Source organism: Thermobia domestica, chromosome 2 (genome assembly GCF_964235325.1).
Source record: "Thermobia domestica chromosome 2, izTheDome1.hap1.1, whole genome shotgun sequence".
Classification (NCBI taxonomy): domain Eukaryota; kingdom Metazoa; phylum Arthropoda; class Insecta; order Zygentoma; family Lepismatidae; genus Thermobia; species Thermobia domestica.
This window is the reverse complement of record NC_137455.1, coordinates 314,291,597-314,317,523: the sequence shown is the minus strand read 5'-3', so window position 1 is coordinate 314,317,523 and position 25,927 is coordinate 314,291,597. Positions and strand designations below refer to the sequence as shown.

The 25,927-nt window shown below is 38.5% G+C and overlaps 1 protein-coding gene across 1 annotated transcript in view; it reads left to right on the top strand.

Annotated features, from left to right (window-relative positions):
• LOC145679485 (uncharacterized) overlaps nt 1-25,927 on the top strand; it is a 74,237-nt gene that overhangs the window by 16,989 nt on the left and 31,321 nt on the right. Inside the window, exons 3-4 of the mRNA XM_081750064.1 lie at nt 1,678-1,835; nt 11,645-11,782. Coding sequence (XP_081606190.1) covers nt 1,678-1,835; nt 11,645-11,782 — 296 coding nt within the window. The remainder of the gene's footprint in view (nt 1-1,677; nt 1,836-11,644; nt 11,783-25,927) is intronic.

The following is a 25,927-nucleotide window of genomic DNA, read 5'->3' as shown; positions in this document are numbered from 1 at the left end:
TTTTATATATACAGTAGATATTAACAGGTATGTTTCTATATTCTTTGAACATTATCTATGACTTGAATTTATTTTTTAAATGTATTGAGTATTTATCTTCATTATTTCGAGTTACGTTTTAATGCCTATTTTTTTTAATTTTAAGTGCCTATTTCCCAGGTTTTTGATGCCTAAACATCCGGTCTCGAGTAATGACAAAATGAAAACTTGATGAAGGTATATTTCATTATAATAGGTCACGTGGTTATTGTAAAGCATGAACTTTTATATTTACAAAAAAAAAAATGTTTTTGTCGATTTTCTTGAAAACAACACATGAGTTTTTACACTGACCCAAATATTTTGTTCCGCTCAATGAGATTTATTTATTGGAATGTGTCTCATCTTTTGATTTTTTTTCTTTTAACACTTAAGAATATTGTATAATTTACGAGCGATGATTACACGCTTCGCTAGGTTGAAATAAAAACTTTAAATGCACAACTCCTTTATATATGTGCCCCTTCTCCAATTTGCGGGCCTGAATTTGTTCTTAAAGGGTATCGGAAGTGTCTGATCGTCTCAGCGACCCCTAAAACTATGGATTCGACATTAATATCGGTCATTTTCGATTATTTTTATATATCTTCCCCTCATCCAAGTTGCGGGGCTGAATTTGGATTCAAACGGCATCAGAAGTGTCATTGTTCATCTCAGTAACCCTGAAAACTATGGATTCGGCCCTAATGGTCATTTTCGATCATTTTTTAATATCTCCCCCTACTCCTGCATTAAGTTGCACCGTCAAAGTGAAGTTATAAAAGGCATCCCAGTCCCGAACCTCATCTATGATGAAAATTTGATCGCGACTGGTCCAGTGGTTCAAGAGGTTTTTTTTTATTATTATTATTAAGTTTTATTTATTTTTATTTATCTTTCCTTCTCCCATCCCTTAAGTTCTACCGTCAAAATGAAATGATAAAAACCATTCCAGGCCCGAACCTCATACATTTGGAAAATTTGATCGAGATTGGTCGGGTGGTTCAAAAGTTATGAAGTACTCTAACATAGTCACTTTCAATTTCATAATATTAAATTAACTAAAGAAAATGAATGCAGAAATCTCTGGTCCGCAAAACACAAGGTTCCAACTCTGTATAGAGATAAAGAGCAGAGATGAAGAGTGGGTGTAATGAATAACCAAAATGTAGAAGAAGTTGGCTATTTGTGTTGACCTAGTGATGTAAATTTCATTTTCCGATTTCAATATAATTTGCCATCATTTGATTTCTATTTTTTTTTTTTTTTTTTCTGGCGGAACAAAATAATAAATGTACGAAAAGAGTTCATGTAACATTCCCATTTTGAAAAGCCTTCAATTTAGAAGCATGAAAATATAATAGCTGACTTTTAAACAAAGCAACAGACAATTACTTTCAAAGAAACAAATAAATAAATAAATAAATGTGTGCCAGAGACGAACACAACCGAATTCGTACAGTCTTTCTTTGAGGTAAATATTTCACGATATGCACTTTAGAATACGGATAAATGGAAGAAAACTATGGTTTAAAAAAAAAAAGTTAGCAAAAAGACGAATGGAAAAGGAAATGCAAGACTCTACTACATTATTATTAGCATTTGAAAAAGAAGTAAGTAGAGCTATAATTAATTTTATTTTCTTTCTTGTGCTTACAGATTTGAATTACTCAATAATGTATATTCGCATAGCTATAGAAAAATGTAAAGATAAAAGACGAGCTCTCAAGGAAAGGCTGACCCACGAAGACCATCAAAGATTTAGCAACCATTCTTTATGCTACGATCCATGTATTTCGTTGTATGTTGAACGAAAAGTAAGTTTGAATGATAGCAACGACTTACAAATCTTTTCTAACAGGTTTAGCTGGTTTTAACTAATTTTTCACTATTGCACTTAACCCCTTGGCATACCATTTATAAAATGCGCATGTGTCATATACCACTCGAAAGATCGTTTCTTCAACTTTCAATACAATGTAAGATATGTCATTTCAACTATTGACAGAAACCTAGCACTAAAAGTAAAATACATCAACCGACTATATATTAGTTGATCTTATGAGACCGTCCACCTCACAGATGCCTGTGTATACCAAGGGGGTTAATTTGAAAGTTTGTTTTATTTTTTAGTATATATATATATATATATATATATATATATATATATATATATATATATATATAGGGTGGGCCATTTATATTGAAATACTTTTGTAACTTATAAACTTATAAGTAAAAAAAAAAAAAAAAAGAACGCAGAAATTTTATGATACAAATATCGATAGGGAAACATCACTTGACAGGCTCTATAGGTTGTCTCAAAAGTCTCCTGACATAGGATAACTCTGTTATTATCAGAGTTATAAAAAATGTAAGAGGAAAAACCATCTCGAAATATGATGTTTTCAATCTAAAGTGAAGGATTTCTTTTTAATCGGACCAGCCGTTTGGGCTGTACATTCTTTATGCACCCAATGTTAAATGAAGTTGCAACGTTGCCATTTACCTGGATGCATAACATAAGTGAATGAAGTTACTGTTCGAAATGGGGGCTGGTCATCGACATGTTAGCATAAATGACAGTAACTTCATACACTTATGTTGTGAAAATAGAACTTATGTTGCATTTTCATTTAATATTGGGCGCACAAACAGTGTACATCCCAAATGGCTGGTCCAATTTAAAAGATGTCTTCACTTTAGATTGAAAACATCATATTTGGAGATGTTTTTTTTTTCCTCTTACATTTTTGTAACTCTGATAATAACAAGAGTTACCTTATGTCAGGGAACTTTTGAGACATCCTATATATATTGTCATCAAATTAACGATGTTGTTATTGTTCTGACCAGAGCAGAATGAAATATATTAAAAACTATACTTACAATGTGTTACAGTTTCAAGGACCTAACGTCCTCTTCATCAGACACAAACACTCTTGTGTGTGGAGTGTTTGTGTCTGATGAAGAGGACGTTAGGTCCTTGAAACTGTAACACATTGTAAGTATAGTTTTTAATATATTTCATTCTGCTCTGGTCAGAACTGTGTTTTATTTGTTACTCTACTTATCCAGAGCCATGGAGTTTGTTCATTGTTATTGTTCGTTGAAATTTAGCGCCCCTTTTCATCACTGAGGCTATAAGAGACGTGGATTTATAGTTTTAACATTGAATGCATTCAAATTTCGACACTTCTACTGGCAACAGAACCCGAGACCCCAAGCACCAAAGGCAAGTGTTCTAGTTATTAGATCGCATTGGTGCAAACACAACATAAAGTTGTATATTTCCAAATATCGCTACATCAGATTATTACACATTCCAAATCCGCATGTTACAAAAGAATTATTACATAATACAAATATTACATAATACATAAAACATAATACAAAACAATTACAAAAGAAAATGCGAGGACATAGAAGAATTAGAAAGAGTTGGGAAATATAAGGAAATGTACAAGGAGGTGAAATCTATGGAATTTCGGAGGAAACAAGGGGGTATTATTATGGCAGTAGAAAATAAGAATGGGAAGATAGTCAGCGAGAGAAATGAGGTCATAGGAAGGTGGAAAGAATACGTTGAAGACTTATATGAGAGTAGGAATAGACCGTGTAGCCTAAATGTTGAAGTAGAAAATGAAGTAGGCGAGGATGATAAAGGATTTAGTATTCTTAGGGATGAGTTTGAAAAGGCTGTATCCGAGATTAGGAATGGAAAGGCAACCGGAATAGATAACATACCAATTGAATTCATTAAAAATATAGGAGACAAGGGAAAGAAAGAATTGTTCCGACTATGCAATGAAATATATGAAACAGGAGAATGGCCAAAAGACTTTCTGAAAACGATCATGATGCCGATGGCTAATAAATCGAACCCAAAGAGATGGGAGGATTATAGAACTATTAGTCTCATATCTCATGCAGCTAAAATTCTGCTCCGAATACTGAACAGAAGGTTATATGGAAGAACAAATAAAGATGTTGAGGAGGAGCAGTTCGGGTTCAGAAGAGGCAAGGGCACAAGAGATTCTATTGGATTATTAAGGGCGATCGGTGAAAGATTTATAGAAAAAGGGAAAGAGGTGTATGTTGTATTTATTGATCTAGAAAAGGCTTTTGACCGCGTGAATTGGGAATTGTTGTTGGGAGTTCTAACGAAGATAGGGTTGGAATGGAAAGATAGAAGACTCATAACAAACTTATACATGAACCAACAAGTAAGTGTTAGGATAGGGAAAGAACTGACGGAAAAGAGTGCAATGGGAAGGGGAATTCGACAAGGATGCTGCCTCTCGCCAACACTATTTAATGTCTATCTAGAAGAGATAGTGAAAAAGAGTCTACATGATGATGATGGCATTTCGGTAGGAGGTAGAATGATTAGATGCATAAGATTTGCAGACGATATGGCGCTTCTTGCAGAATCTGAAAAGAAAATCAATAAAATGTTAGAAAAAATGAGAAAGAGCATTGAAGAATATGGGATGAAAATAAATGTTAGAAAGACAAAAGCCATGGTGATTGGAACGAAGGGGTCAGTGTCAAATATAAAAGTAGGAGGGGAGAAAATAGAGAAGTGAATAGTTTTCGATACCTGGGTAGTATTCTTAGTAATGACATGAAGTGCGAACGTGAAATAAAAGCAAGGATAGGAATGGCGAAAGAAGCCTTTAGGAGGAAGAAAAGTCTGTTTTGTGGGACCTTGAATAAAGAGTTGAGAAAAAGACTCATAAAATGCTTCGTGTGGAGTGTTGTACTGTATGGGGCGGAAACGTGGACATTACGTAAAGGTGACGAAAATCGACTGGAAGCCTTCGAAATGTGGGTGTGGAGAAGAATGGAAAGAATTAGTTGGGTAGAGAGGAAAACGAATGAGAGAGTGATAGAAATTGTGGTTGAGAAAAGAACACTTTTAGATATTATTAGGAAGAGGAAGAGAAACAGGTTGCGACATTGCCTAAGAAGAGATTGTATCATGAGGGACGTCCTAGAGGGTATGATGGCGGGAAAGAGAGGGAGGGGGCGAAGGAGACTACAATTAATGGATGATATTAAAACAGAAAGATCACACGCGAAGACGAAAAGGTTAGCGGAGGAGCGTGGAGCATGGAAGCTTCTCAGCTGCGGCAAGTGACCTGCCAATAAAGGCAGAATACCTATAATGATTATGAACCCGCATATCAATCTAATACAACATTAATTATTTAGTGTTATAAACTAGGATGCAACAGTATCAAAAACATCCCAGTAATAAAGGGTTAAATCCCAGTATTAAACAGCATGGATATAAAGTCTCTCCCTGATAACAAACATTAATAACAAGAAAACTAAGAATGATAGAAACATGCGGTTTGCGGCAAATAATACGAATGCAAACAATGCGGCATCCATGTGATATTCAATTTTCATCCATGTATTACTCAACATTTCACAAGTCACTGTGTATATTGCAACCCTTATCCTGTTTTTGAGTGTTATAATATCACGGACAGGTGTTGCGGAAACCCTATCGTTAACCTAACCCCACTTGAAGAAGTCAAGGAGGGTTGTGTCTGGGGATCGTGGGGTTAAAGCAATACACGTTCTTCACTAACACTCGGTCTACTGCTTTCTCTCACGTTCTAAAACACTTCCTGTTGCAATAAACTTGCTATACCATCCCTTTATGCTCTTAACATCTGGTGACTGCTGTCATACTCTCTCCTGAATGTTCGTTGAACTGTGACGGGAGTTTTTGTTTCGTGATACCACAACATACACTTCGCTTTCTGCCGTGCAGACGCCATTTTAAACAAATGACAATCGCGCTGCAGTCAGCAGAAGTAGCTGACAGCACAGATTGTGACAAAATCTTGAAGTATCACAAAAGAGATTATTTCAGACCGCATATTCTATCATTGATTGCTTTCTTGTTAATGTTTGTTATCATTCTATCAGGGAGAGACTTTGTGTTCACCCTGTATTATAATCATGACTATAAGGAATGGAAATGAATAGAAATAAAAGAAATTAAGAAATTAAAAATTTGAATTTTCGACAAAATGCTAAGCAGTGGCATGGCTCGTTTCATCGGGGCCCGGGCTGGACTGCAATTTTGCTACCCTTAAAAGTTGTCAATATTCTCTCCCTCCCCTTCACGATGTTAATGCTAATGCTAAATTAACTATCAGTTAAGGCAAAAGTTGGCGTATACAACTAATTACAAGCATTTTTTTTTCTTTTTGGCGTATCAAAGTACCTTTACACTGTACTTACAAACATAAACTTTACAGAAGTTACAAACGTATTTTACTCGCTTTCTGCTCTGGAGTCACATAAAATCAATTCCATCTGCCAATTCTTCCCATCGACAAAAATATCAAGTTAGCTAATCTTGCCTGGGTCATAGAAGAGCTTAAGTGACTCTTAATTAGTTTTATCTTGGAGAAGCTGCACTCACAACTGGCATCTCTAATTCAAATCGATAAAAAAAAAAAAAAAAGTCCGTAACATTATGATAATATTTGGAGCAGATATGCCGAGGCTGAACTATTGGCTGAACTATTGGAATCTAAAAGTTCAAGAGGACCATAGTCCATAATATCTCCTTGTTGTTCCAATCCAAAAATTAAGTTCTGCAAATGTTTCCTCTCCAGTTTCAACTCTTCCTCAGCATCCAAAAGCTTTCCTGGTGCTAAGAAGCAAAAATTGCTTATCCAGTTCATGAAGTTGCTGGAATCGTGTAGAGATCTCTTGCGTGATCTATCCAAAGACGTAAACGTATGTTTTCTCAGTTTTTGTTCGTATGAGAATCCAGCATCTGCAGATCCAGAATTCGCTTATAATGCACCGATTTACGTCACATTACAAATAGATGTCCTTATTGTTGTTTGTTGGTATTATTTGCTACTCTTTACGTTTATTCATTTACTTTCATTATATTTCATGTTAATGTGTAGCATTCTACTGACAAATATTCACTGATATTATGCATGCATGTTAATTGGATCATGGTTTCTCCTTCATAATCTACCTATTGACTGAAAGAAGAACAAAAAGGAAGAACCTGTGAAAGCGGTTGTAGGTTCTTCGTGGCTCTCCGTGACCTCTTCGTACTTCTTCGTAGACGGCGTCTGTTGGCTGCTTGCTGATCCTCGTGGAAAAGCATATGTTGTTGTTTAGAAATACGAGGGGATATTGTAATATTGATCGTGAACATGTTTGGCAGAGATTACTGCTGTTCAGTTCTACTAATTGGAGGTCTATGTGAAAATGTTTTTCTTCTGTGATATTGTTTTCGTTCTGGTGTTAAGAATTTGGAGGGTAGTATTATGAATGGAAGTTTAAAGGACAAAGCAGGTTATCCACAACCTTCTGTTGCTGATAGATATTCTGAACTGAGAATATTGATATATTGGTATATGACGTCGCCAATGACCTAAACATCCTTCACTAAACAACTAAATCATTTGAAGAAAGTTGGGTACAAAAAGATGCTTGCCACATGATCGGCCTCAAAAACATTTACTCGATTGAATTTCAATCTCCAAATCTCTACTAAATCGAAGCGATCTCTGAAGCGGTTGCTCACGAGTGATGAAAAGGGGATAACGTACGACATCAATGTTTGAAAAAGATTATGATCGAAGAGAGACGAATCCCCAGAGTTTGTTACAAAACCCACAATAACGCCCAGAAAGATAATGCTGTGCGTTTGGTGGGTTTGGAAGGATATAGTACATCCCGATCTGCTGCCGCCAGATAGAACGCTAGACTTGGACCTATACTGTCGACAATTAGCGTGAATGCACATAGGAATCCAAAAGGAAAGGCTAGAACTGGTCAACAAAAATTGTGTTGTACACACACACACACACACACACACACTAACAATACCACACCGTATACATCTTTAACGTCTCATCAGAATTGAGAGAACTGGCTTTGCTGTTTTAATACATCCACCATATACCCCGGATCTAGTATGATCAGACTACCATTTATTTGAGGCTCTGCGGAATACACTGAATGGTGTTAAGTTGAAAAGAGGCTTGTGGAAACCATGTGTCACATTTTTTTGACTAGAAACGACAGAAGTAGTGTTACCGGAAAAGCGGCAGTAAGTCACTGAATAAATTGGTGCACTGTTGTACAACAGAAACATTGTCCATTTCAAAGCATTCCCTAGACCGTTCAACACGAGTTTTCCATTGCAAAAATCAGCGTTCTTAGTCGTTTTTCGAAAACCATTTCATGACATTCGTCGCTTTTCTTTTCACAGCTTTTACTGTACTGTCTGAAATCTAATTTCTTTCAGTGTCGACTTAAACTTGAGGAACAGAAAATAATCACAAGGAGCAAAATTAGGCGAATATGGCGGATGATCTAACAAAGGGATCTCATGTTTGTCCAAAATATCTTCACTGATAGTGTTGTGTGATTAGGAGCATTGTCTTCGCGCAGAATCTATGATTTGTGTTTGTTGACAAATCAGGTCGTCGTCTTCTTACTCGCTCACGAAGGGTTGTCAGATAGTAAAAATGTGGTTTTCAGCTTCAATCTCAGGTATCAAATCAACGAACACAATATCCCACGAATATTGGGAAAAGACATCATCATTGGTTTGAATTTCGGTTTTCTCATTGGAGCTTTCTTGTCATGTGGTGAACTTGGACATTTGTTAGCGTTTGGCTTCAGGATAGTACACTCATGTCCAAAATTATTGTCGCATGTCTATAAATATGTTGTTATAGGAATATAATTCGATAATGAATTCGCCCGGTATTTCTTATAATGTTAGTACGTGCATAATCGGTAAAGACATGTATGTGGCAAATTTCATGTCAAAAGAGCAGTAAATAAGAACAATAAAACGAAAATAAAATTTTCTTGTCCATTTAGCATCATTTTATTTTACTCATTCTAATTTTCGTATTTATAATTATTTTCCTATGAAATTTAACACAAATATACATTTCCCGATTATATACCTAGTATTAGTATTAACAGTACCCTGCAAAATCATTATCAAATTATATTCATACAAAAAGACAGTTATAGATATGCGACAATAATTTTGGACATGAGTGTACATGAAAAACCATGATTCGTTACAGGTTATCACTCTCTCAAAAAAATGTAAGGTCTCTTTTCAATGCTTGTTAAAATGTCAACAGATATGGTCATTGAAGTTTACTTTTATTCCATGTCAGATTTTTTGGCACCAATTTTAAATACTGTTTCTTTATGTTAAAATTTTCATGTGAAAAGTGACGAACACTTTCTTTGTCAATCACTGTGAGTTCAGCAACAGTTCGAATACTCAAGTGACAATCTTTTTGAACCACATCCACCACGTTTTGAATGTTTGATTCTGTTATTGACGTGTAAGATCGTCCCGCACGCGGGCCATATGTAATCACATTACGTCCATCTTTGAATCGTTTGAACCACCACTAGAAAACTTATGTTCATGATACACAGTCATCTCCGTACACTACCTTCATCAAATTTTTAGTTTCTATCGAGGATTTTCTCGTTTTGAATAGGAATTTCACATTGATACGCTGTTCCATTTTAACATTATGCAATTTTCCGACGGAGAACAGACGCAGGGTTCGTTTCGTCCAAAGGCCCCAGCGGAACTAAGCGGCTTGCACCCTGGGCAATCACTCATTCAATAGGCAGGATATTTTGGTATACACTTATGCATTGATTGACCTTCATATGCACTGTTCACCAATAACAAAATCCATCTGTTTTCTTTTTATAGCCACACCTGGTATAGGGCTTCATAAAAGATATTTTTTTAAATCGCACTAAATATATTCTCAATTTTGACCTTCCAAAGCTTCAATGCTTTTTAGACAATCTGATATGCCACACGGTGATAGCTATTCCAGGTTGATTCGGAGAAAGACCAAGCCATAAATACTACGTGATTGGGAGATACCATGAGTTTCTATCTTGGGCTCTCTTTTAAGCTCCGTTTATTATACTTCACTACCAAACCACGTAAAAAGAAGCGAGGAACAGTGCCACTCTGACAATTTTGAAATTATCATTTAATTGATACAAAAATAGTTTAATGTCTTGTCTACAGACACTGCATACTGTTGTAAAAATGCGAATCTGAGGGTTATGTTTCTGCAAATCGAGAAAAAAGACAACAAATCTCAGAGCAATGAGGAAAATTGAACTAATAAAGCATAATTGTCTGTAGCCAATTGTTGTTCCAAGGCTAAGGTTCGCAATTGGGGGAACAATTTTTCATTGAAAATGGTACAATTAAACTGGACAATAGTAAATTTGGAGCGAAGAAAGTTGCATTTCGGGAACAGAATGGTAAATTTGGAAAAGAGTGATAAATTGTGGGGAGAAGAATGGTAAATTTAGGGAGTTTGTGTCCAATTCCCTAAATTGGGCCCCCCCTTAGGGGATAGGCATCCCTCTCTGACTTTCTACTATCAGATCTATCAAAAGGGGCATATTTGAATTAAATTAAAAGAAATTTTGGTTCTTCCTATCTTTTTTTAAAAATGTTACTAATATAGATCAGCGATCGTCAAATTGTCGATCGCGAGCTACTAGTAGCTCATGGGGACATTTTCGGGTAGATCATGTTAACGTTCCGGTTGGCTAACCTTGATTTCTCCACTGAGCTGACGCTAGCGACAAGGGACGCTGACGACAACAGCCTGTTTGTCCCGCGCAACTATCATTGTCAGCTTCATCTCACAGTTGATTGTATACGCGTGGGGTTGTACATGTTACGTCTTTCATGTGTACATTAGACATTGGCTAACTAGGATAGTTTGATTTTATATTTACCAAGTTTATAGTCAATAAACAAATATAAAGATATTTAAAAAAAAAAAAAAAAGTTTGTAGTTCTTTTTGTCGGTAACTCACAGTAGGATTTAAAAACAGGACGGTAGCTCAGAAACGTCATAAGTTCAGCGACTACTGATATAGATACTACTTTAAATGAAATGAAATATTTAAGTGTTACGTCCCACGATATACTGGCTAGGCTAAAGGAGACGGTGATGATGAGAAATGAATGAAATAGTGGAATGAAGAAAGTAGGAGGAAACGGAATAACCGCGAGAAAACCTATGCACAAGGTGTTTGTCCACCACAAAGTTCAATTGGCGCGAGCTGGGATCGAACCAAGAACCCCATGCACTAGAGGTGAACACTCTACCACTGAGCCACCGCAGTCCTATACGAAAAGTTTTCGAAAATTATTTGCCGCGAGAATCGTAACTACGAAATATACGTGTAGTGAATATGAAATATTAATAAGACTACATTATAACACTTTTTTTTTTAAAGAAAGCACGAAGTTTGGGGTGAAGATCACTGCAGTTACAAGCATGAATTAATTCCTTTGTTGACCATTATCAATTAATTTCTCCATCCTAAAGACAGAAGCTAATTCTAATGCTACTAATATTCCAATATAGCTATAGCGAGATTCTTGATAGAAATAACACATAATATGTGAACAAAGCATAATGTTCTAATTAAAATATCGATATGTAACAATTTTGACAAGTAACTAACCTTTGGCTTCATCAGACATGTTATTAAGATTATCAATATTCTGGTTGTCGAGATTCTTGTCTTTTTACAGAAAAAACTTGTGAGTCAATTGCATGATTGCGAAAGAAGAATAAACCAGTTGACTTCCGAACTTCGCCAAATGGAAGACAAGCAGACAGATCTTCAAAATAGATTATCTGCACAGGAAGTCGAAAGAAAAGTGGTGCATGTAAGTCAAGAAATTATATGGTAAAGTTAAGTAGGTCCTAATAATTCAAATGTTATCTATAGATGTTATTTCAATATAAGGTAGTACACAAGAGTTTCAGAAATTTTAAAATACTAATTTATAACTAGCTGAACCTGCACTGTCTACTCAGCGCATCGTTCTGTTATGACTATGAATCTTCCCACTGTGTATGTCTCCTTACTCACACAAGTAAAGGTTAACAGACTCACAAAGGAAGTGAATTGATATGTACAAATGTTGGAGTGAGTTTGTAGCAAATTTATAGAAGTAACACGATATCAAATTCAAATATTTAAAAAAAAATAAATCCATATCCGTCGGAGCACGTCTCATTGCATCTTTCCAGCATGCAAGATTTTGCCATTCCGATTTAAGCAAAGTGCCTGCAATGTCCATCAACCCGCCATATGTAACTTCTCTACTGCTTGCCGAGCACTGTAGTTTCAGCTGCAACAATGTTAATCTTATGGTCTCAAAACGGCCCCTAAAATGTTGAATAGAACAATAACGATACGGTTTTTGAAAATTTGAATGAGAACTGGACAATCTACACAAAACTTAGAATCGACCAGCGAAAACGGCACGTTTCGAGCACGTGTTGTTTCGAGATCTCATTGTTGAAAGGATTGGCAACTAACATACACCAGACTAGCATTTTAATATATAGACTAGCTCAACCTGCGCTCTCTACACAGCGCATCATTCACATATGAGCATGAATCTCCTTCTCATTCCTCACATCTGTACTCCCTTTACAGACACAAGTGAAAGACGTCTTGAGAAAAAAAATCTGATATATTTTAGATCTGAGGGGAGATATTTTCGATTATTTTTTCTCAATATCTTTCACCGTTTGCAAAATTTAAGCCTACTTCCTGTTGGAGTTTCTAAGTCAGGTATGACCAGTGTTTTCTTTCTTCTTGCATACAATATGTAATAAGCAAATATGTTACATACATAATTAATTATAATGTCAGTTATATATGGTGTTCATTGGACAAAACAATCCAAAAAATAAAGATTCATCTTAGACTGGAGAAATGGATATCCTTCCTTTTTCGGTATTATTTAGCCAGGAAACAAACGCCTGAGACATATTCAACCCGTATATACAACTGTGTTGTGTTGGAATGTATAATGCGTAGGATATGATGCTTTATCTATCTATTAAAATGCAACAATAGCAATTAAAAGCGTTTTTTTAGGTGAGGGAGTAAAGGTATAAAATATATATCTTTATTCATCATTTTTGAGCATCCAGTTTGAGGAAGAGATGTTGCACTTCCAGCCATTAGAGGGTTACGCCCTCTCTTTGGCACAGATGTTAAGACAAGTTAATTGGATTTAAACTATTGTAGTTGGTCTAAGTGCGACTATGAGTAGATTATTATTTAACACAAAATACAAATACATTAATCTTGATGAGAAAAATATATAATAATAATAATAATAATAATAATAATAATAATAATAATAATAATAATAATAATAATAATAATAATAATAATAATAATAATAATAATAATAATACGAAGAAGAAGAAGAAGAAGAAGAAGAATGAGAAAACATAAGTGCAGGAAATACATTCAAGGCACTAAGGTGCTGCATATGAAAAATAATACATAAGTGTAAATAAATATAATGTGGATATGAAGAGATGAAATGAAGTGCATTCACGCTACAATCACAATGGGTAAGTTAGTTTAAACACATGAGGGTTATGTCTTCTGTCTCGGGGCGACTCGAGACTGATGTAGACAGGATGGAAGCCCAATGTTAATTATGAATGAAAAACAAGTGCTAAGATTGTAGAATGTGAGGTAAATGTTCGTGAATCATGTAAATGGCAAAGGTATCTCTTTCTGCTGCGTCCAGATCCGATGTTTGAATATATATCGTTGTTAGGATGTTGAGTGGCGAGTGTAGAAATCTGTACGGTGCGTCGGTAAGGGCATCAACTCGTAATGTATCGAGATATAAGGGATGAGAAGTAGTGATGCGAGAGCGTATATATCGTGCCCTAAGAGTAGATAGATGGTCAATGATGTTGGGAAAATCAATGTGTTCATACGTGAGGTAATTTGGATATGGTAATTTAATACGATATGCAAGGCGAATAACATGGCGTTCCAGAATTGCAAGCTTTTCGTATAGCGTAGGTGAGGCATGGCACCAGGCAATGTGACCAAATGTTAATATAGGCCGTAAAAATGCTTTATAGGTATTGAGTAGTAACTTTGCATTTAGCCCCCAAGTTGTGCCAGTGAGATGACGGAGGAGATTTAAAATGCGCTTTGCTTGCAACGCCAGTTTTTGGAAGTGAGGTTTCCAAGAGAGTTTTGAATCGAAGATCACTCCTAAGTATGTTGCAGAAACTGCTGGTCTAAGGAAATGACCATCTACTGACACACGAAGATTTCCAGGATTTCTGTGTACTTTACTGCGTCGTTTTGAAGGGAGGAAAACAAGGGCTTGTGTTTTCGCAGTGTTAACAGTTAATTTCCATTTACTGCACCAATTAAGAAAGTTGTTTAAGGTTATTTGTAGGTTTCTGCTGACCTGAAGGATTGTTTTCCCAAGCGATAAAAAGGCAGTATCGTTGCGTATTGAAAGATGTACACATTAGGCAGTGGGCTCGGCATGTCGGAAGCGTATAATATATACAATAATGGACTAAGGGCGGAACCTTGTGGTACACCTGTATGTGGGAAACTGGGCCTTGATAGTACATTTCCTATTGAAACATAAGCGATACGGTTACTTATAAAGGAGTATATGAGTCGAAGGTAACAAGTGGGCAGGCGGGGTGACTGTAGTTTACGTAGTAAGCCATAATGCCACACTTTATCGAATGCTTTTTCTAAGTCCATGAGGACTAGACAGGATGGAAGGCCCTTATTGTACTGGTTTGTGATGACTGTAGTTAAACGAAGCAGTTGATCACTGATAGAGAATTTAGGTCGAAAACCTTCTTGATGTATTGGTAATAGATCATATGCCTTAAGATGTGCATGAAGTCGATTTACTAGAATCTTTTCGAATACTTTACTAAATACGGAAGTCAACTGCATCGGCCGATATGAACTGACATTATGAATAAAATTAAAAGCGCCCGAGCTCCAACGTATAACTAAGGCTTTCAAATCTTTCATTTACGGTTATGTGTGATTTCACGTTTAACAGAGACAAATATTTTAAGCACGAGTACTTTAAATAAATCAGTTAACTAGATCATTTTCATAACATTTATGATATGCAATTGTTGTTCAAAGCCATTGTATTTTAATAAGCCTTCTCTAAAATGAATGCACATGAATTGTGCTTCCATCTTCCGAGTTCTTTTAAACTATATGTTGTGGAAGGTTATATGTTTGTGGTCAATCCTTTCGACAATGAGATCTCGGAAACTACAGGCTCTAGAAAGATGACGTTTTCACTGATCGATTGGAAATTTTGCGTAGATTGTAGAGTTCTAATTGAATATTTAAAAAAACATGGCCGTTATTTCTTTATTACATGTTTTAGAGTACACATGGAAGCGTTGAAATTAAAAAAAAAAAAAACTAAAGCATCATATCCTACGCGTTATACATTCGAACACCACGCTGTTGTATATAAGGGTTGCATATGTCTCAGGCGTTTATTTCATGGGCAAATAATAATGAAAAAGGAACAATAACCATTTATCCTGTCCAACCAGTAATATGAATCTTTATTTTTGGAGTGATTTGCCCAATGAACACCATATATAATTGCCATTATAATTAATTGTGTATGTAATGTATTTGCTTATTACATACTGCATGCAAGAAGAAAGAAAACACTGGTCATGCATGAATTAGAAACTCCAACCGGAAGTAGGCTCAAATCTTGCAAACAGTGCGAGATATTGAGGTCCCCTTTATGATACGCCTTGCCGATTTTTTTTTAAGTCAAGACTTTTTTCACTTGTGTCTGTCAAGGGACATGTACAGATGTTGTGAGGAATGAGGAGGATATTTATGCTCATATGCGAATGATGCGCTGTATAGAGAGCGCAGGTTCAGCTAGTTTTTTTTAAAAAAAAATTCAACACTTCCAGTGTACCCTGCGCATCATAAATGTAATAAAGAAATAATGGTCACGTTTTTTAAATATTCAATTAGAACTGGACAATCTATGCGAGATTTGCAATATATCAGTGAAAACGTCATCTTTCTAGAGCCTGTAGTTTCCAAGATCTCATTGTCGAAAGGATTCAACACAAACATATAAACGTCCACAAACATATAGTTTAAAAGTACTCCAAAGATGGTAGCACAATTCATTTGCATTGATTTTAGAGAAGGCTTCTTAAAATACAAATGCTTTGAACAATAGATTTAAAACAAACTTTATAAAAAAGATGTATTTAAATAATAATTTATTTAAAGTACACATACTTTAAAATGTTGTCTTTGTTAAACTGAAATCACAAATAACCGTAAGTTAAAGATGTGAAATCCAAAGTTAGAGGTTGGAGTTTAGGCGTTTACCGAACTGGCCACCTGGAGCTCTAACCAGGTTAAAAAATAGAGTATCCGTAGCTGGCGGAGAAAAATAAGCGAGTCACTTAGAGTTTCCATCCCTATTGGTTAAATCGCGAACTTCTTAAATACGGTTGGATTACTTACCTCTCTGAGGATTAAGGAAACAACCGTCGAGTTGATTTTAAACCTCCACGGAGGTTAATACACCTGATTGATCTTTGCTGTTGACAATCTTGCTAGTCTCTTGGGTTAACGATGCTGTTGACAATCTTGCTATTCTCTTGGGTTAACGATTTGTTTTTGTCCTCTTCGGAGGCTGATATCACCGAAAATAGTAGACGACTTTGGCAACTCCACCGGCTAACGATTTATATTAGTGCTTCCTCTTCGGAGGAGCACGCACCTTAATAACAACTTAGAGCACTGCTCTAAAAAGACCAATTACTGGGAAAGTCACTACCCTTCTTGTGGTAAGCTGGCGCCATCTCCCACTTTAGCAATAAAGATGGCTTCTCAGAAGACACCGATCAAACCAGAGAAAAAAGCACAATCAACCAAGATTCCCGGTATCAGGGGCAAACTAATAAGAGCGACATATAAACCGGAAGACTTCCTTCTGCCTTTAGGTAAAAAGAACCAAATAACCACACCAGCAAAGCTGAAAATGAAAACACCTACACCCATGCAGTCAAGAAACTCGCAGCCATCAACTTCTAATAAGCCTGAAGACATGGATTTCACAGTAGTGGGAACACTAAAACGACGTAGGTCTTCTTTGGAAAATCTCAACAAGGCAGAAAAACTAATTAATAAAACCCCAGACTTTCCACCTCTTCCCACTAGTAATAAGTTTGATGTTTTGTCATCCGAACAAATAGATAATCCTAGTTCCAGTAACAACGCTCCACCGACTAACAAGCCCTTCAGTTTCAAGCCGCCTCCGATTTTCATATACGGGATTACCAACACATATACCTTTATAAAGACCCTGTCACGTGCATTGAAGGAGCCTCCCTTAGCACAGCCCAACAAAGAGCGCATTCGACTTCAAGCGGGTAACAAAGACGATTATAACGCTATCAAGACTTATTGTGAACAAACGAAGACTCAATATGCCACAGGAGTAGCAAAAACTGAAAGGCCCATTAAGGTAGTTGTCCGAAAACTGCCTATTGACACCGACTTAGATGACCTGAAAGAAGAACTTATAAGATTGGGCTACAAACCGACAAGCGTCCATCAAATGTCTCGCAAAAGCAAGACGGATGACAAGAAAGTGCTGATGCCACTGTTCTTGGTTGCTTTAGAGAGACCTGCAGCTGTTAAAGTGGTCTATGCAATTAACACATTGCTACATTACAAGGTCCAAATCGAACCCTATAAGCCTCCGTCAATGCTGCAATGCTACAGATGCCAACGGTTAGGGCATTCGCAAGATACCTGTCAAGCCCACCCGCGGTGTCTCAAATGTGGGCAACTACATTTCACACAGTCTTGCAGTAAATCAGATACATCCACACCTTCCACTTGCGCAAATTGTCAGGGAGATCACCCGGCAAACTACCGTGGCTGTCCGGTATTCAAGTCCTATTCTGAGGCTCTTAAATTGCCGGCACAGCAACCGAGGAAACTTCAAGATAAGCCCAAGAAAAGTTTCAACAAACCATCAGAGGAGGCACTTGCTATTCCCACTCCTATTAATATCCAACCTATGGCTACGGACAATACAGACGCTGAAGCTCACACTTCCTCCCACACCCAATCAGCTTCTAACAGGAGAACCCTAAAGAAGACCTGGACTTAAAGTCCGTTCTGTAATTTCTCAAGGGCTTACATCTCCACAAAATAATAACGCATATTAAACGTGGCATTACCCGTTTCCGCCAAGCAGCAGACTCAGCTTCTAAGGCTGCAGCAGTAATAAAAAAAATAGCGGAAATGGTTGACGATGGCTGTTTCTAAATCCAGCGTCCTACATCACACACTTGTCCTTGCTACATGGAATGCAGATTGGCTGGAGGGGCAGAAACAAATGCTTATTAGATTCCTCACACACCATAGAGTTGATGTCATGTTTATAAAGAAACACACTTTACAGCTCGGATCATTACTTGGCGACTACCAAATTACATTGTGTACCGACAGGATAGAGTGGGCAGACAGAAAGGAGGATTACTACTTATAATCAAAAAGGCATTCCCTGTCAGATTAATTACAATACCACCCTTACTTACTTTGGAGGCACTTGGTGTTGAGCTCATAACTCCAGGCGTTCCATTAATATTGGTCACCGGATACAGGTCTCCGGTTACACGACTAGAGCCACAGACTTCGATGTCATTGCTAACTTAGGGCCAAAAGTCATCTTAGCTGGAGATCTAAATGCTAAACATGGAGAATGGAACTCCATTACTCCAAATACTGCTGGAGATGCTTTACATCAATATCTACTCATGTCCAATTTAATCATCAGTGCTCCGCCAGATCCAACTCATCATCCAAAATTCGGCGGACAACCCGATGTACTTGACGTAGCCTTTGCAAAGACGTATCTTTTACCGTCCATCCTTATGTCATTTCGGATTTAGATTCTGACTACGATCCAGTCATTTTTCACGTCTCCCACCGTAGCATCGCTCATTCAGCCCCTATCTTCAAGCAAATAGAAACTGATTGGGGTGTATTTAAACAAGAACTAAATAGCATGATCGATCTACGAGATCGGCCTGCCACCATTGAGAACATCGATGAAGCGGTTTCACACATCACTTTAGCACTTCGTACTGCAGAGACAGCGAGTTCCACTACCATAATCTCTCCAACACAACCTGGTCAATGCGACAGTTTTCATCTACAACTGTAAATCCATCTGAAATGTTGGGCTAGACGTCGATGGCAGCATACACTGCATCCAGCATATAAGACTCTCTGGAACAAACTGCGTGCGAAGCTCAAGATGCGGACTGCGCGACAAAATCAACAATACTGGGAAGACACTTTGCGAAATGTCACAGTAAATGACCGTAAAATTTTGACATACTCCAAATCATTCCAACGTTCAACAAATGCTTCCAAAGCTAGAGTCTTACAAGGACCTCACGAGCTGACCCAAGACCCTCAGTCACAAACGGAAAATTTTGGTGACTCTCTGGAAGAACAATTTCAGCCGAATAGACCTCATCTCAATCCCTATCTTAAACAGCACATTCGAACCACATTATTTAGCCTAAGTACGCAATACCCTACACATGACATCATCTTAGTTACACCTCGGGAAATAGAAAGACATTTCAAATGTCTTCCGGCCAAGACAGCATCTGGGCCCGACGGAATACGATCCGAGATCCTGAAACATCCAACTAGAAAACTACTGGTATTTTTAAGCTATTTATTTAATTACATCTTTCAACTATGCTACTTTCCCAAGACCTGGAAGGAAGCTCGTGTCATCACCATTCCCAAACCTGGAAAGAATCCACTACTCCCGGAAAACTATAGGCCAATAAGTTTTCTGTCACACCTGAGTAAGCTCTTTGAACGTGTTTTTCTCTGGAGGCTGAAACAGCACGTAGTTAATACCATACCATCAGTTTGGGTTTCGTGCCCAACATAGCACTACTACACAACTCGTACGAGTAGTGGATCACCTAACAGTGGCTTTCAACAGGAACCAACACACCCTTGGAGTATATTTGGATGTATCAAAAGCATTTGATAAAGTCTGGTTAACAGGACTCTTATATAAACTATACACGCAAGATTTTCCAGATCGTTTTCTACAATTACTTCATTCATACCTCATTGGCAGGAAATTTCATGTGTCTGTTGACGGTGTCAAATCTACGTCTAGATCTACCAAAGCAGATGTGCCGCAGGGTGTTGTACTTTCACCGCTTTTATATAATCTATACACGGCCGATCTTCCGACCTTACCACATTGCTTTTTCGCAACGTACGCTGACGATACTGCCTTCTTCACGACCAGTAGCTCACTTGCACAATGTTACATCTACATGCAACGTCAATTAAATGGTTTTCAGGAATGGGCAAGACGTTGGAGGATTAAAATCAATGCCGATAAAAGTTGTGCTGTCGTCCATAGTCGAAGACGCATCCGAGCCCCTCGATATTTGACCTATGAGAATGCACGCATTCCACACGCTACGCACGCCAAATATTTGGGCGTGACTTTAGATCGTGGTCTAACGTTCGCCGCTCACATCAGGGATATAAAACAAAGAGCATTACGGAAAGTCTCAGCGTTATACCCCATCTTCGCTGCAGTTCACTTTCTCACGAGGCCCGAGTTCACATATTCAAGATGATTGTCCTGTCTACAATTTCTTATGCATGCCCTGCCTGGCAACATGCTTCACATAGTCACCTACAAACTCTCGAAAGTGTGCAAACTCGAGCTGGTCGTATAATCACTGGTCACGACAGATATACACTGGTCACGACAGCCAGATCCTGGAAGACTTAGAGCTACTGTCAGAGACGTACTACGGCATCTCCACAATAAGTTCTGGCGTACTTTACCCAGACATATAAATCCAGCTATAGCTAATATCGGCACCGAATGCGCTCTCCGGAACGTCCATCGCACCCCACGCCTTTAAATATCTTTCTAGAGCTTATAATGCAGTCATAATGAGCTAGTCTGTGACAGTTGCAGCTGTAGCCTCCCATACAAAACAAAACAATAATAATATCCAACTACCCACCTACACATCTGTATATATTCTTTATAGCATCCTACTCATGAAGTCAGGGGCTTCGGCCCGATACTCTATACAAAACTACAAGATGACCGTGACCGTGACGTTTACCGCATACTTCGCTGGTTTCCAGCTTTCCCATTGGAGGCATTGTTTTTCAGTGTCAAGTCCAGGTTGTGATTATTACGTATTTGTGGACGCAAGTACAGCAAGTCTCAGCAACGGGCGAGAGAGTGGGAAAGATTAAGGGTTTCACTCGAGTGGAGACTGCGTTACCGTACACATTAGTGTACATATTTTTGGAAGCTTAGCTTCATCATTCATTCATTTCATCTTTTCATTTCGTCACACTGTTTCACTCATCTTCACCGTGACTTATGGCGTCCCGACCTGTCATTGGACAACATTCTGGCTTGCCGCCTATAGCACCTGAACCTTCTTGCTCCTCCGGGAAACCGATTAGACGGAGATGCCATTCTCTGGAACGAATTTCTACCAGCCAGGGCTCTTCTTCTCGTCAACGTTCTTCTGTCGCATCCACAAAGCTGCCGCCTGCTAAACGCCAGCATAAGTTAAGCGATGCAAGCTCTGAAGCATCAATGATTATCGACATACAGGATGATCGCCAGTTTCCCAACCTGCCCCCTCCGAATCGACCACCAATTTATTCTTTCTTACTCCAGAATTTTGATCCCAAATTTTCGAATCCTAAGCTTCTTTTGGTGCAGATTACAAAGTATATGCCTCGGGCTAATATTACTCAGATTGTCAGCACACGGAACGGCATGATTATTAAGACGCCGAATCCGGAATTTCTCCGTACGACCAGGAACAAATTCAGTTTTGAGATCTTTGGATCTAAATCAACTATGACCAAGCTCAGTGATCAACGCAGGAAACAGCCGCCGCCACCGAGAAAAACACCCACACTGTCTGTTCTGATACGAGGGGTAGATCCGAGTTACACTGACGAGGAAGTTTTTGAAGAACTAAAACTAGAAGGTCATAATGTCATTAAATGCCTCAGGATCAAAAACGACCATGGTTTGACCTACATGGCGGGTACTGACTAACTCTCAACAGACTATCGATGAGTTACTAACTCGTGGCGCATACATATACAAAAAACGTCATCACGTTGAACCATCACGCACCTCTGCTCCTTTACCTCTTCGCTGCGAGCGGCGTCAGGTTTATGGCCAGAACTCTACTTCAGAGTGCAAAAACCCGTTTAAATGCGGTTACTGCCCTGGACCACATCCTACACGCAGCTGTACAAATCTCAAACTACCTCCGACATGTCAAGATCACTCTCACCCAACATACAGTTATAAATGTCGTTTCAAGCCAGCTCCAGAGCCATCGAAATCGGAGACTGTGTCACCATTACGCATACCAGAACAAATCCAACCCCCGACCAATCCTGCTTTACAACAACCTGTCACTGTTCATCAGTTACTGACGTTTCTAACTCTCTCGCTACAAAACATCCACCCCTTTCTACGAGATCACATAGCTCAACAACAAATTCAATCCGCGGCCAAGGCAATTTTCCATGCCAACATCTGTCCAACATATTCAGGCAATAGTGTATATTATCATTCAAATGTCCTTGAAACCGAAGTCTAACCGCTGTCCAGTCACAATCCGTATTATTCTGCATTGCATTGCGGCGCTCTCTTTCTTGTTTCTAAACCTCCGCTCTTTCCCACAGCATAAGCCGCCTTTTGAAGCGCTTTTACTAGAAGAACACATAAATACCTTCATCCTTAATGAGACTCATCTCACCCATAGACTGCTCTGCCGCATATCTCGCTTCCAATTGTTACGCCAAGATAGCACGATTCCAGCTAGACGAGCCAATGGGGGAGTAGCGATTGGGTTTTTGCCCTCTATTCCGTTTCGAATACCTTATTACCTTCCTGAATACCTTATTACATCACTATATCATCAAGCTCTGTACGTGACTGTGGCAACCATTTACGTTCGTCCGAGTCATGATATTCCAATCACCTTCTTTCAATATATCTCCAACAACTTCCGTACTTACATAATTATGGCAGATGTAAATTTACATAGCCGGACAGTTACGCAACGGTATTGTTTCCTCAATTATATTATCAGCCATACCACCGAAGTGATTCTGCCACTACCCAAACCGACTCGCACCCCCCCCCCGAGTCAGACTACTCCCGATATAGTCATTGTTTCGAGCAACATATCCCAACGTAGTTCTGTTAATGTTCTTGACCTCATTGGTAGTGATCATGCTCCAATCAAATTAGTTATTCAGACTCATAGCGATACCACTTCTCAAACACCGCCGCCCCGTATTACCTACCGCTATGATAAAGCAGATTGGAATGCCTACAGATCATACCTTGAGAATCATCTTAATGATCTTCCTTCACCGACCACTGAATCCGACCTATCTCATGCTCTGGATTCTATCATCACTGTTATGCAAAACGCCACAGAAAAATACATCCCCAAATCAACAGTTTCAAATTTTCGACCCTCTTTACCTCCTCAATACTTACCACTGATAAAACGATCCCGACAAATTTGTTTTGTAGAGATTATGCTGCAACTGGCAACCTTGACTCTCTTTAGCATCACAGACAATTGCAACGAACAGTTCACAACTATCTTAAAGCTTACAAGTTGCGATGCTGGGTCAAAACATGCAATAATCTCGGCTCTCTTTCACATCCTACTCGGTATTGGAAACGTTTCCGGCAACTTACTGGTCTAAATACTCACACAACATATCCTCTCATCGACAACAATACTCCGCTTCATACTGATACAGATAAAGCCAATGCTTTTGCCAGGTATCTCCAGGACATCTTTATGAATGTCACCTCTCGCAACTGAATATCCCCATCGTTCTCGTCCAGTCGACAACCTCAATCTGGATTCGCCTCATCTACAGGCTAATGTTCATCACACTTTACCCGAAAACAATCCTCTTACTGCACCGATCTCGATTTCTGACATAACCTCAATGGTAGCTCATAGACGTAACACAGCCCCTGGCATGGACTCTATTACATATCGACACATTAAAGAAAGTCCGTACGTAGTCTTATATCTCCTTTGTCTCATCTATACCTTTATTCTTCGCACTGGCTTTATACCTGCTGATTGGAAAACTTTAAAAACCCTAATGTTCCTAAAACCACATGAACCTGTTGCCTCTGTTAATTAGCTCGTACCGCCCTATTCAACTAACGTCAATCTTTAGTAAAATACTGGAACGCATCATTGTTAAACGTCTTAATCCGTACCTGGCACTACACAACGTCATTCCACTCGAACAAGCTGGTTTCAGACCTTCTTTCAGCATAAATGATCAGTTGCTTCGCCTTTCCAATTCCATCTATAATCACTTTAACACAGGCAATCCATCATGTTTGGTCCTGTTTGACCGCGAAAAGGCATTCGACAAGGTCTGGCATCCCGCTCTCGTTTATAAACTCAAACAGCTCCGGTTGCCTATTGCTTACATCAGGTTCATTTTTAAGTTTCTCTCTTGTCAACTAGCATACGTCTGTATCAACTCCAGTTTTTCATTTCCCATTTTTCTCCATTCCGGAGTTCCCTAACGATCGGCTTTGTCGCCGTTATTATATATTCTCTTTGTTTCTGACTTTCCTCCTGTTCCAGCTACAGTATGCCGATGACACTGCTTTCTTTGTGACAGGGAAAACCATTCACCAACTCAATCTCGCTCTACAGAATTCTATCAATGTCTTTGTAGACTGGTGCTCTCACTGGAGACTAATAATAAACGCTGCAAAAACTCAAGCAATTCTCTTTCTTGCTCCGAAGCATCGTTTCCGTGTCCACAGAAATCCAAGACTTCTGCACCTCACAGTGAAAGATGTATTGCTCAACCCTATTCGCAGTGTCAAATGTCTTGGAGTCACTTTCGATCAGCATCTAACCTGGACAGTACATCTAAAAGATATCTCCAAGAAGCCTTACTCTGGCCTCAATCTCCTGAAACGTCTTGCTGGAACTACCTGGGGACTCAATGCTCATACAATTCTCAACACATACAAGGTCATTCTCCGTCCTATTCTCACGTACGGATTTACAGCTTGGATATCTGCTCCGATCCTCTACTATGAGAAATTACGCATCCTGGAACGTCATGCTTTGCGAATCGCTTTCCGTATCAAATTACCAAGTCCCACTCAAGATCTTTATGACAGATTTACGTTTCCACACATCTTGTATCATTTAGAAACACTCCGAACTAAATACATCATCCAGCGCCTGCACAACAATCATCCACTTCTCCAGAAAACTTTTGAATACCACGCCCGAAGCATCTCCCCTACTGCTTCTCTTTTCCCTCCGCTCTCATTACTCTTTACTTTATACCATTACACTCTACCTCCAAACCACCCTGACACCCCCTATTACGAACCATACTTTACAGATGCTCATCTACCTCACATATGGCCATCATATGCACAATAATACCTTCTGTACTAACAGGGCTCCTCTGTCTTCATTGATGCCTAGCGCCGCCCCTAGGCGAGAGGATAACCTGCATTTGTTCAACTAACAGAACCTATGTGTTGTAGTGAGTTTCGCACTTCATTTTATCTTCTCATCTCATATCATTTTACAGTTATGCTTTTCCTTCACTGAAGCTTATGTATATCGCTTACCTCATGATTATGGTTAAAGGCCATAATGACCATCACAATTTGAACAATAAAGTTTATGTATCAACCCATATCCCAACCACTGCTTCCTGAACAGCACAATGCATTAAACATCTCTTCCCCTACAGAGGGCGTAACCCTCTTCGGGTAGTAGCTAGCGTCGGCTAGCTGGCAATAAAAAAAGCGTTTACCGACATATCTTCCGCTCATACAGAA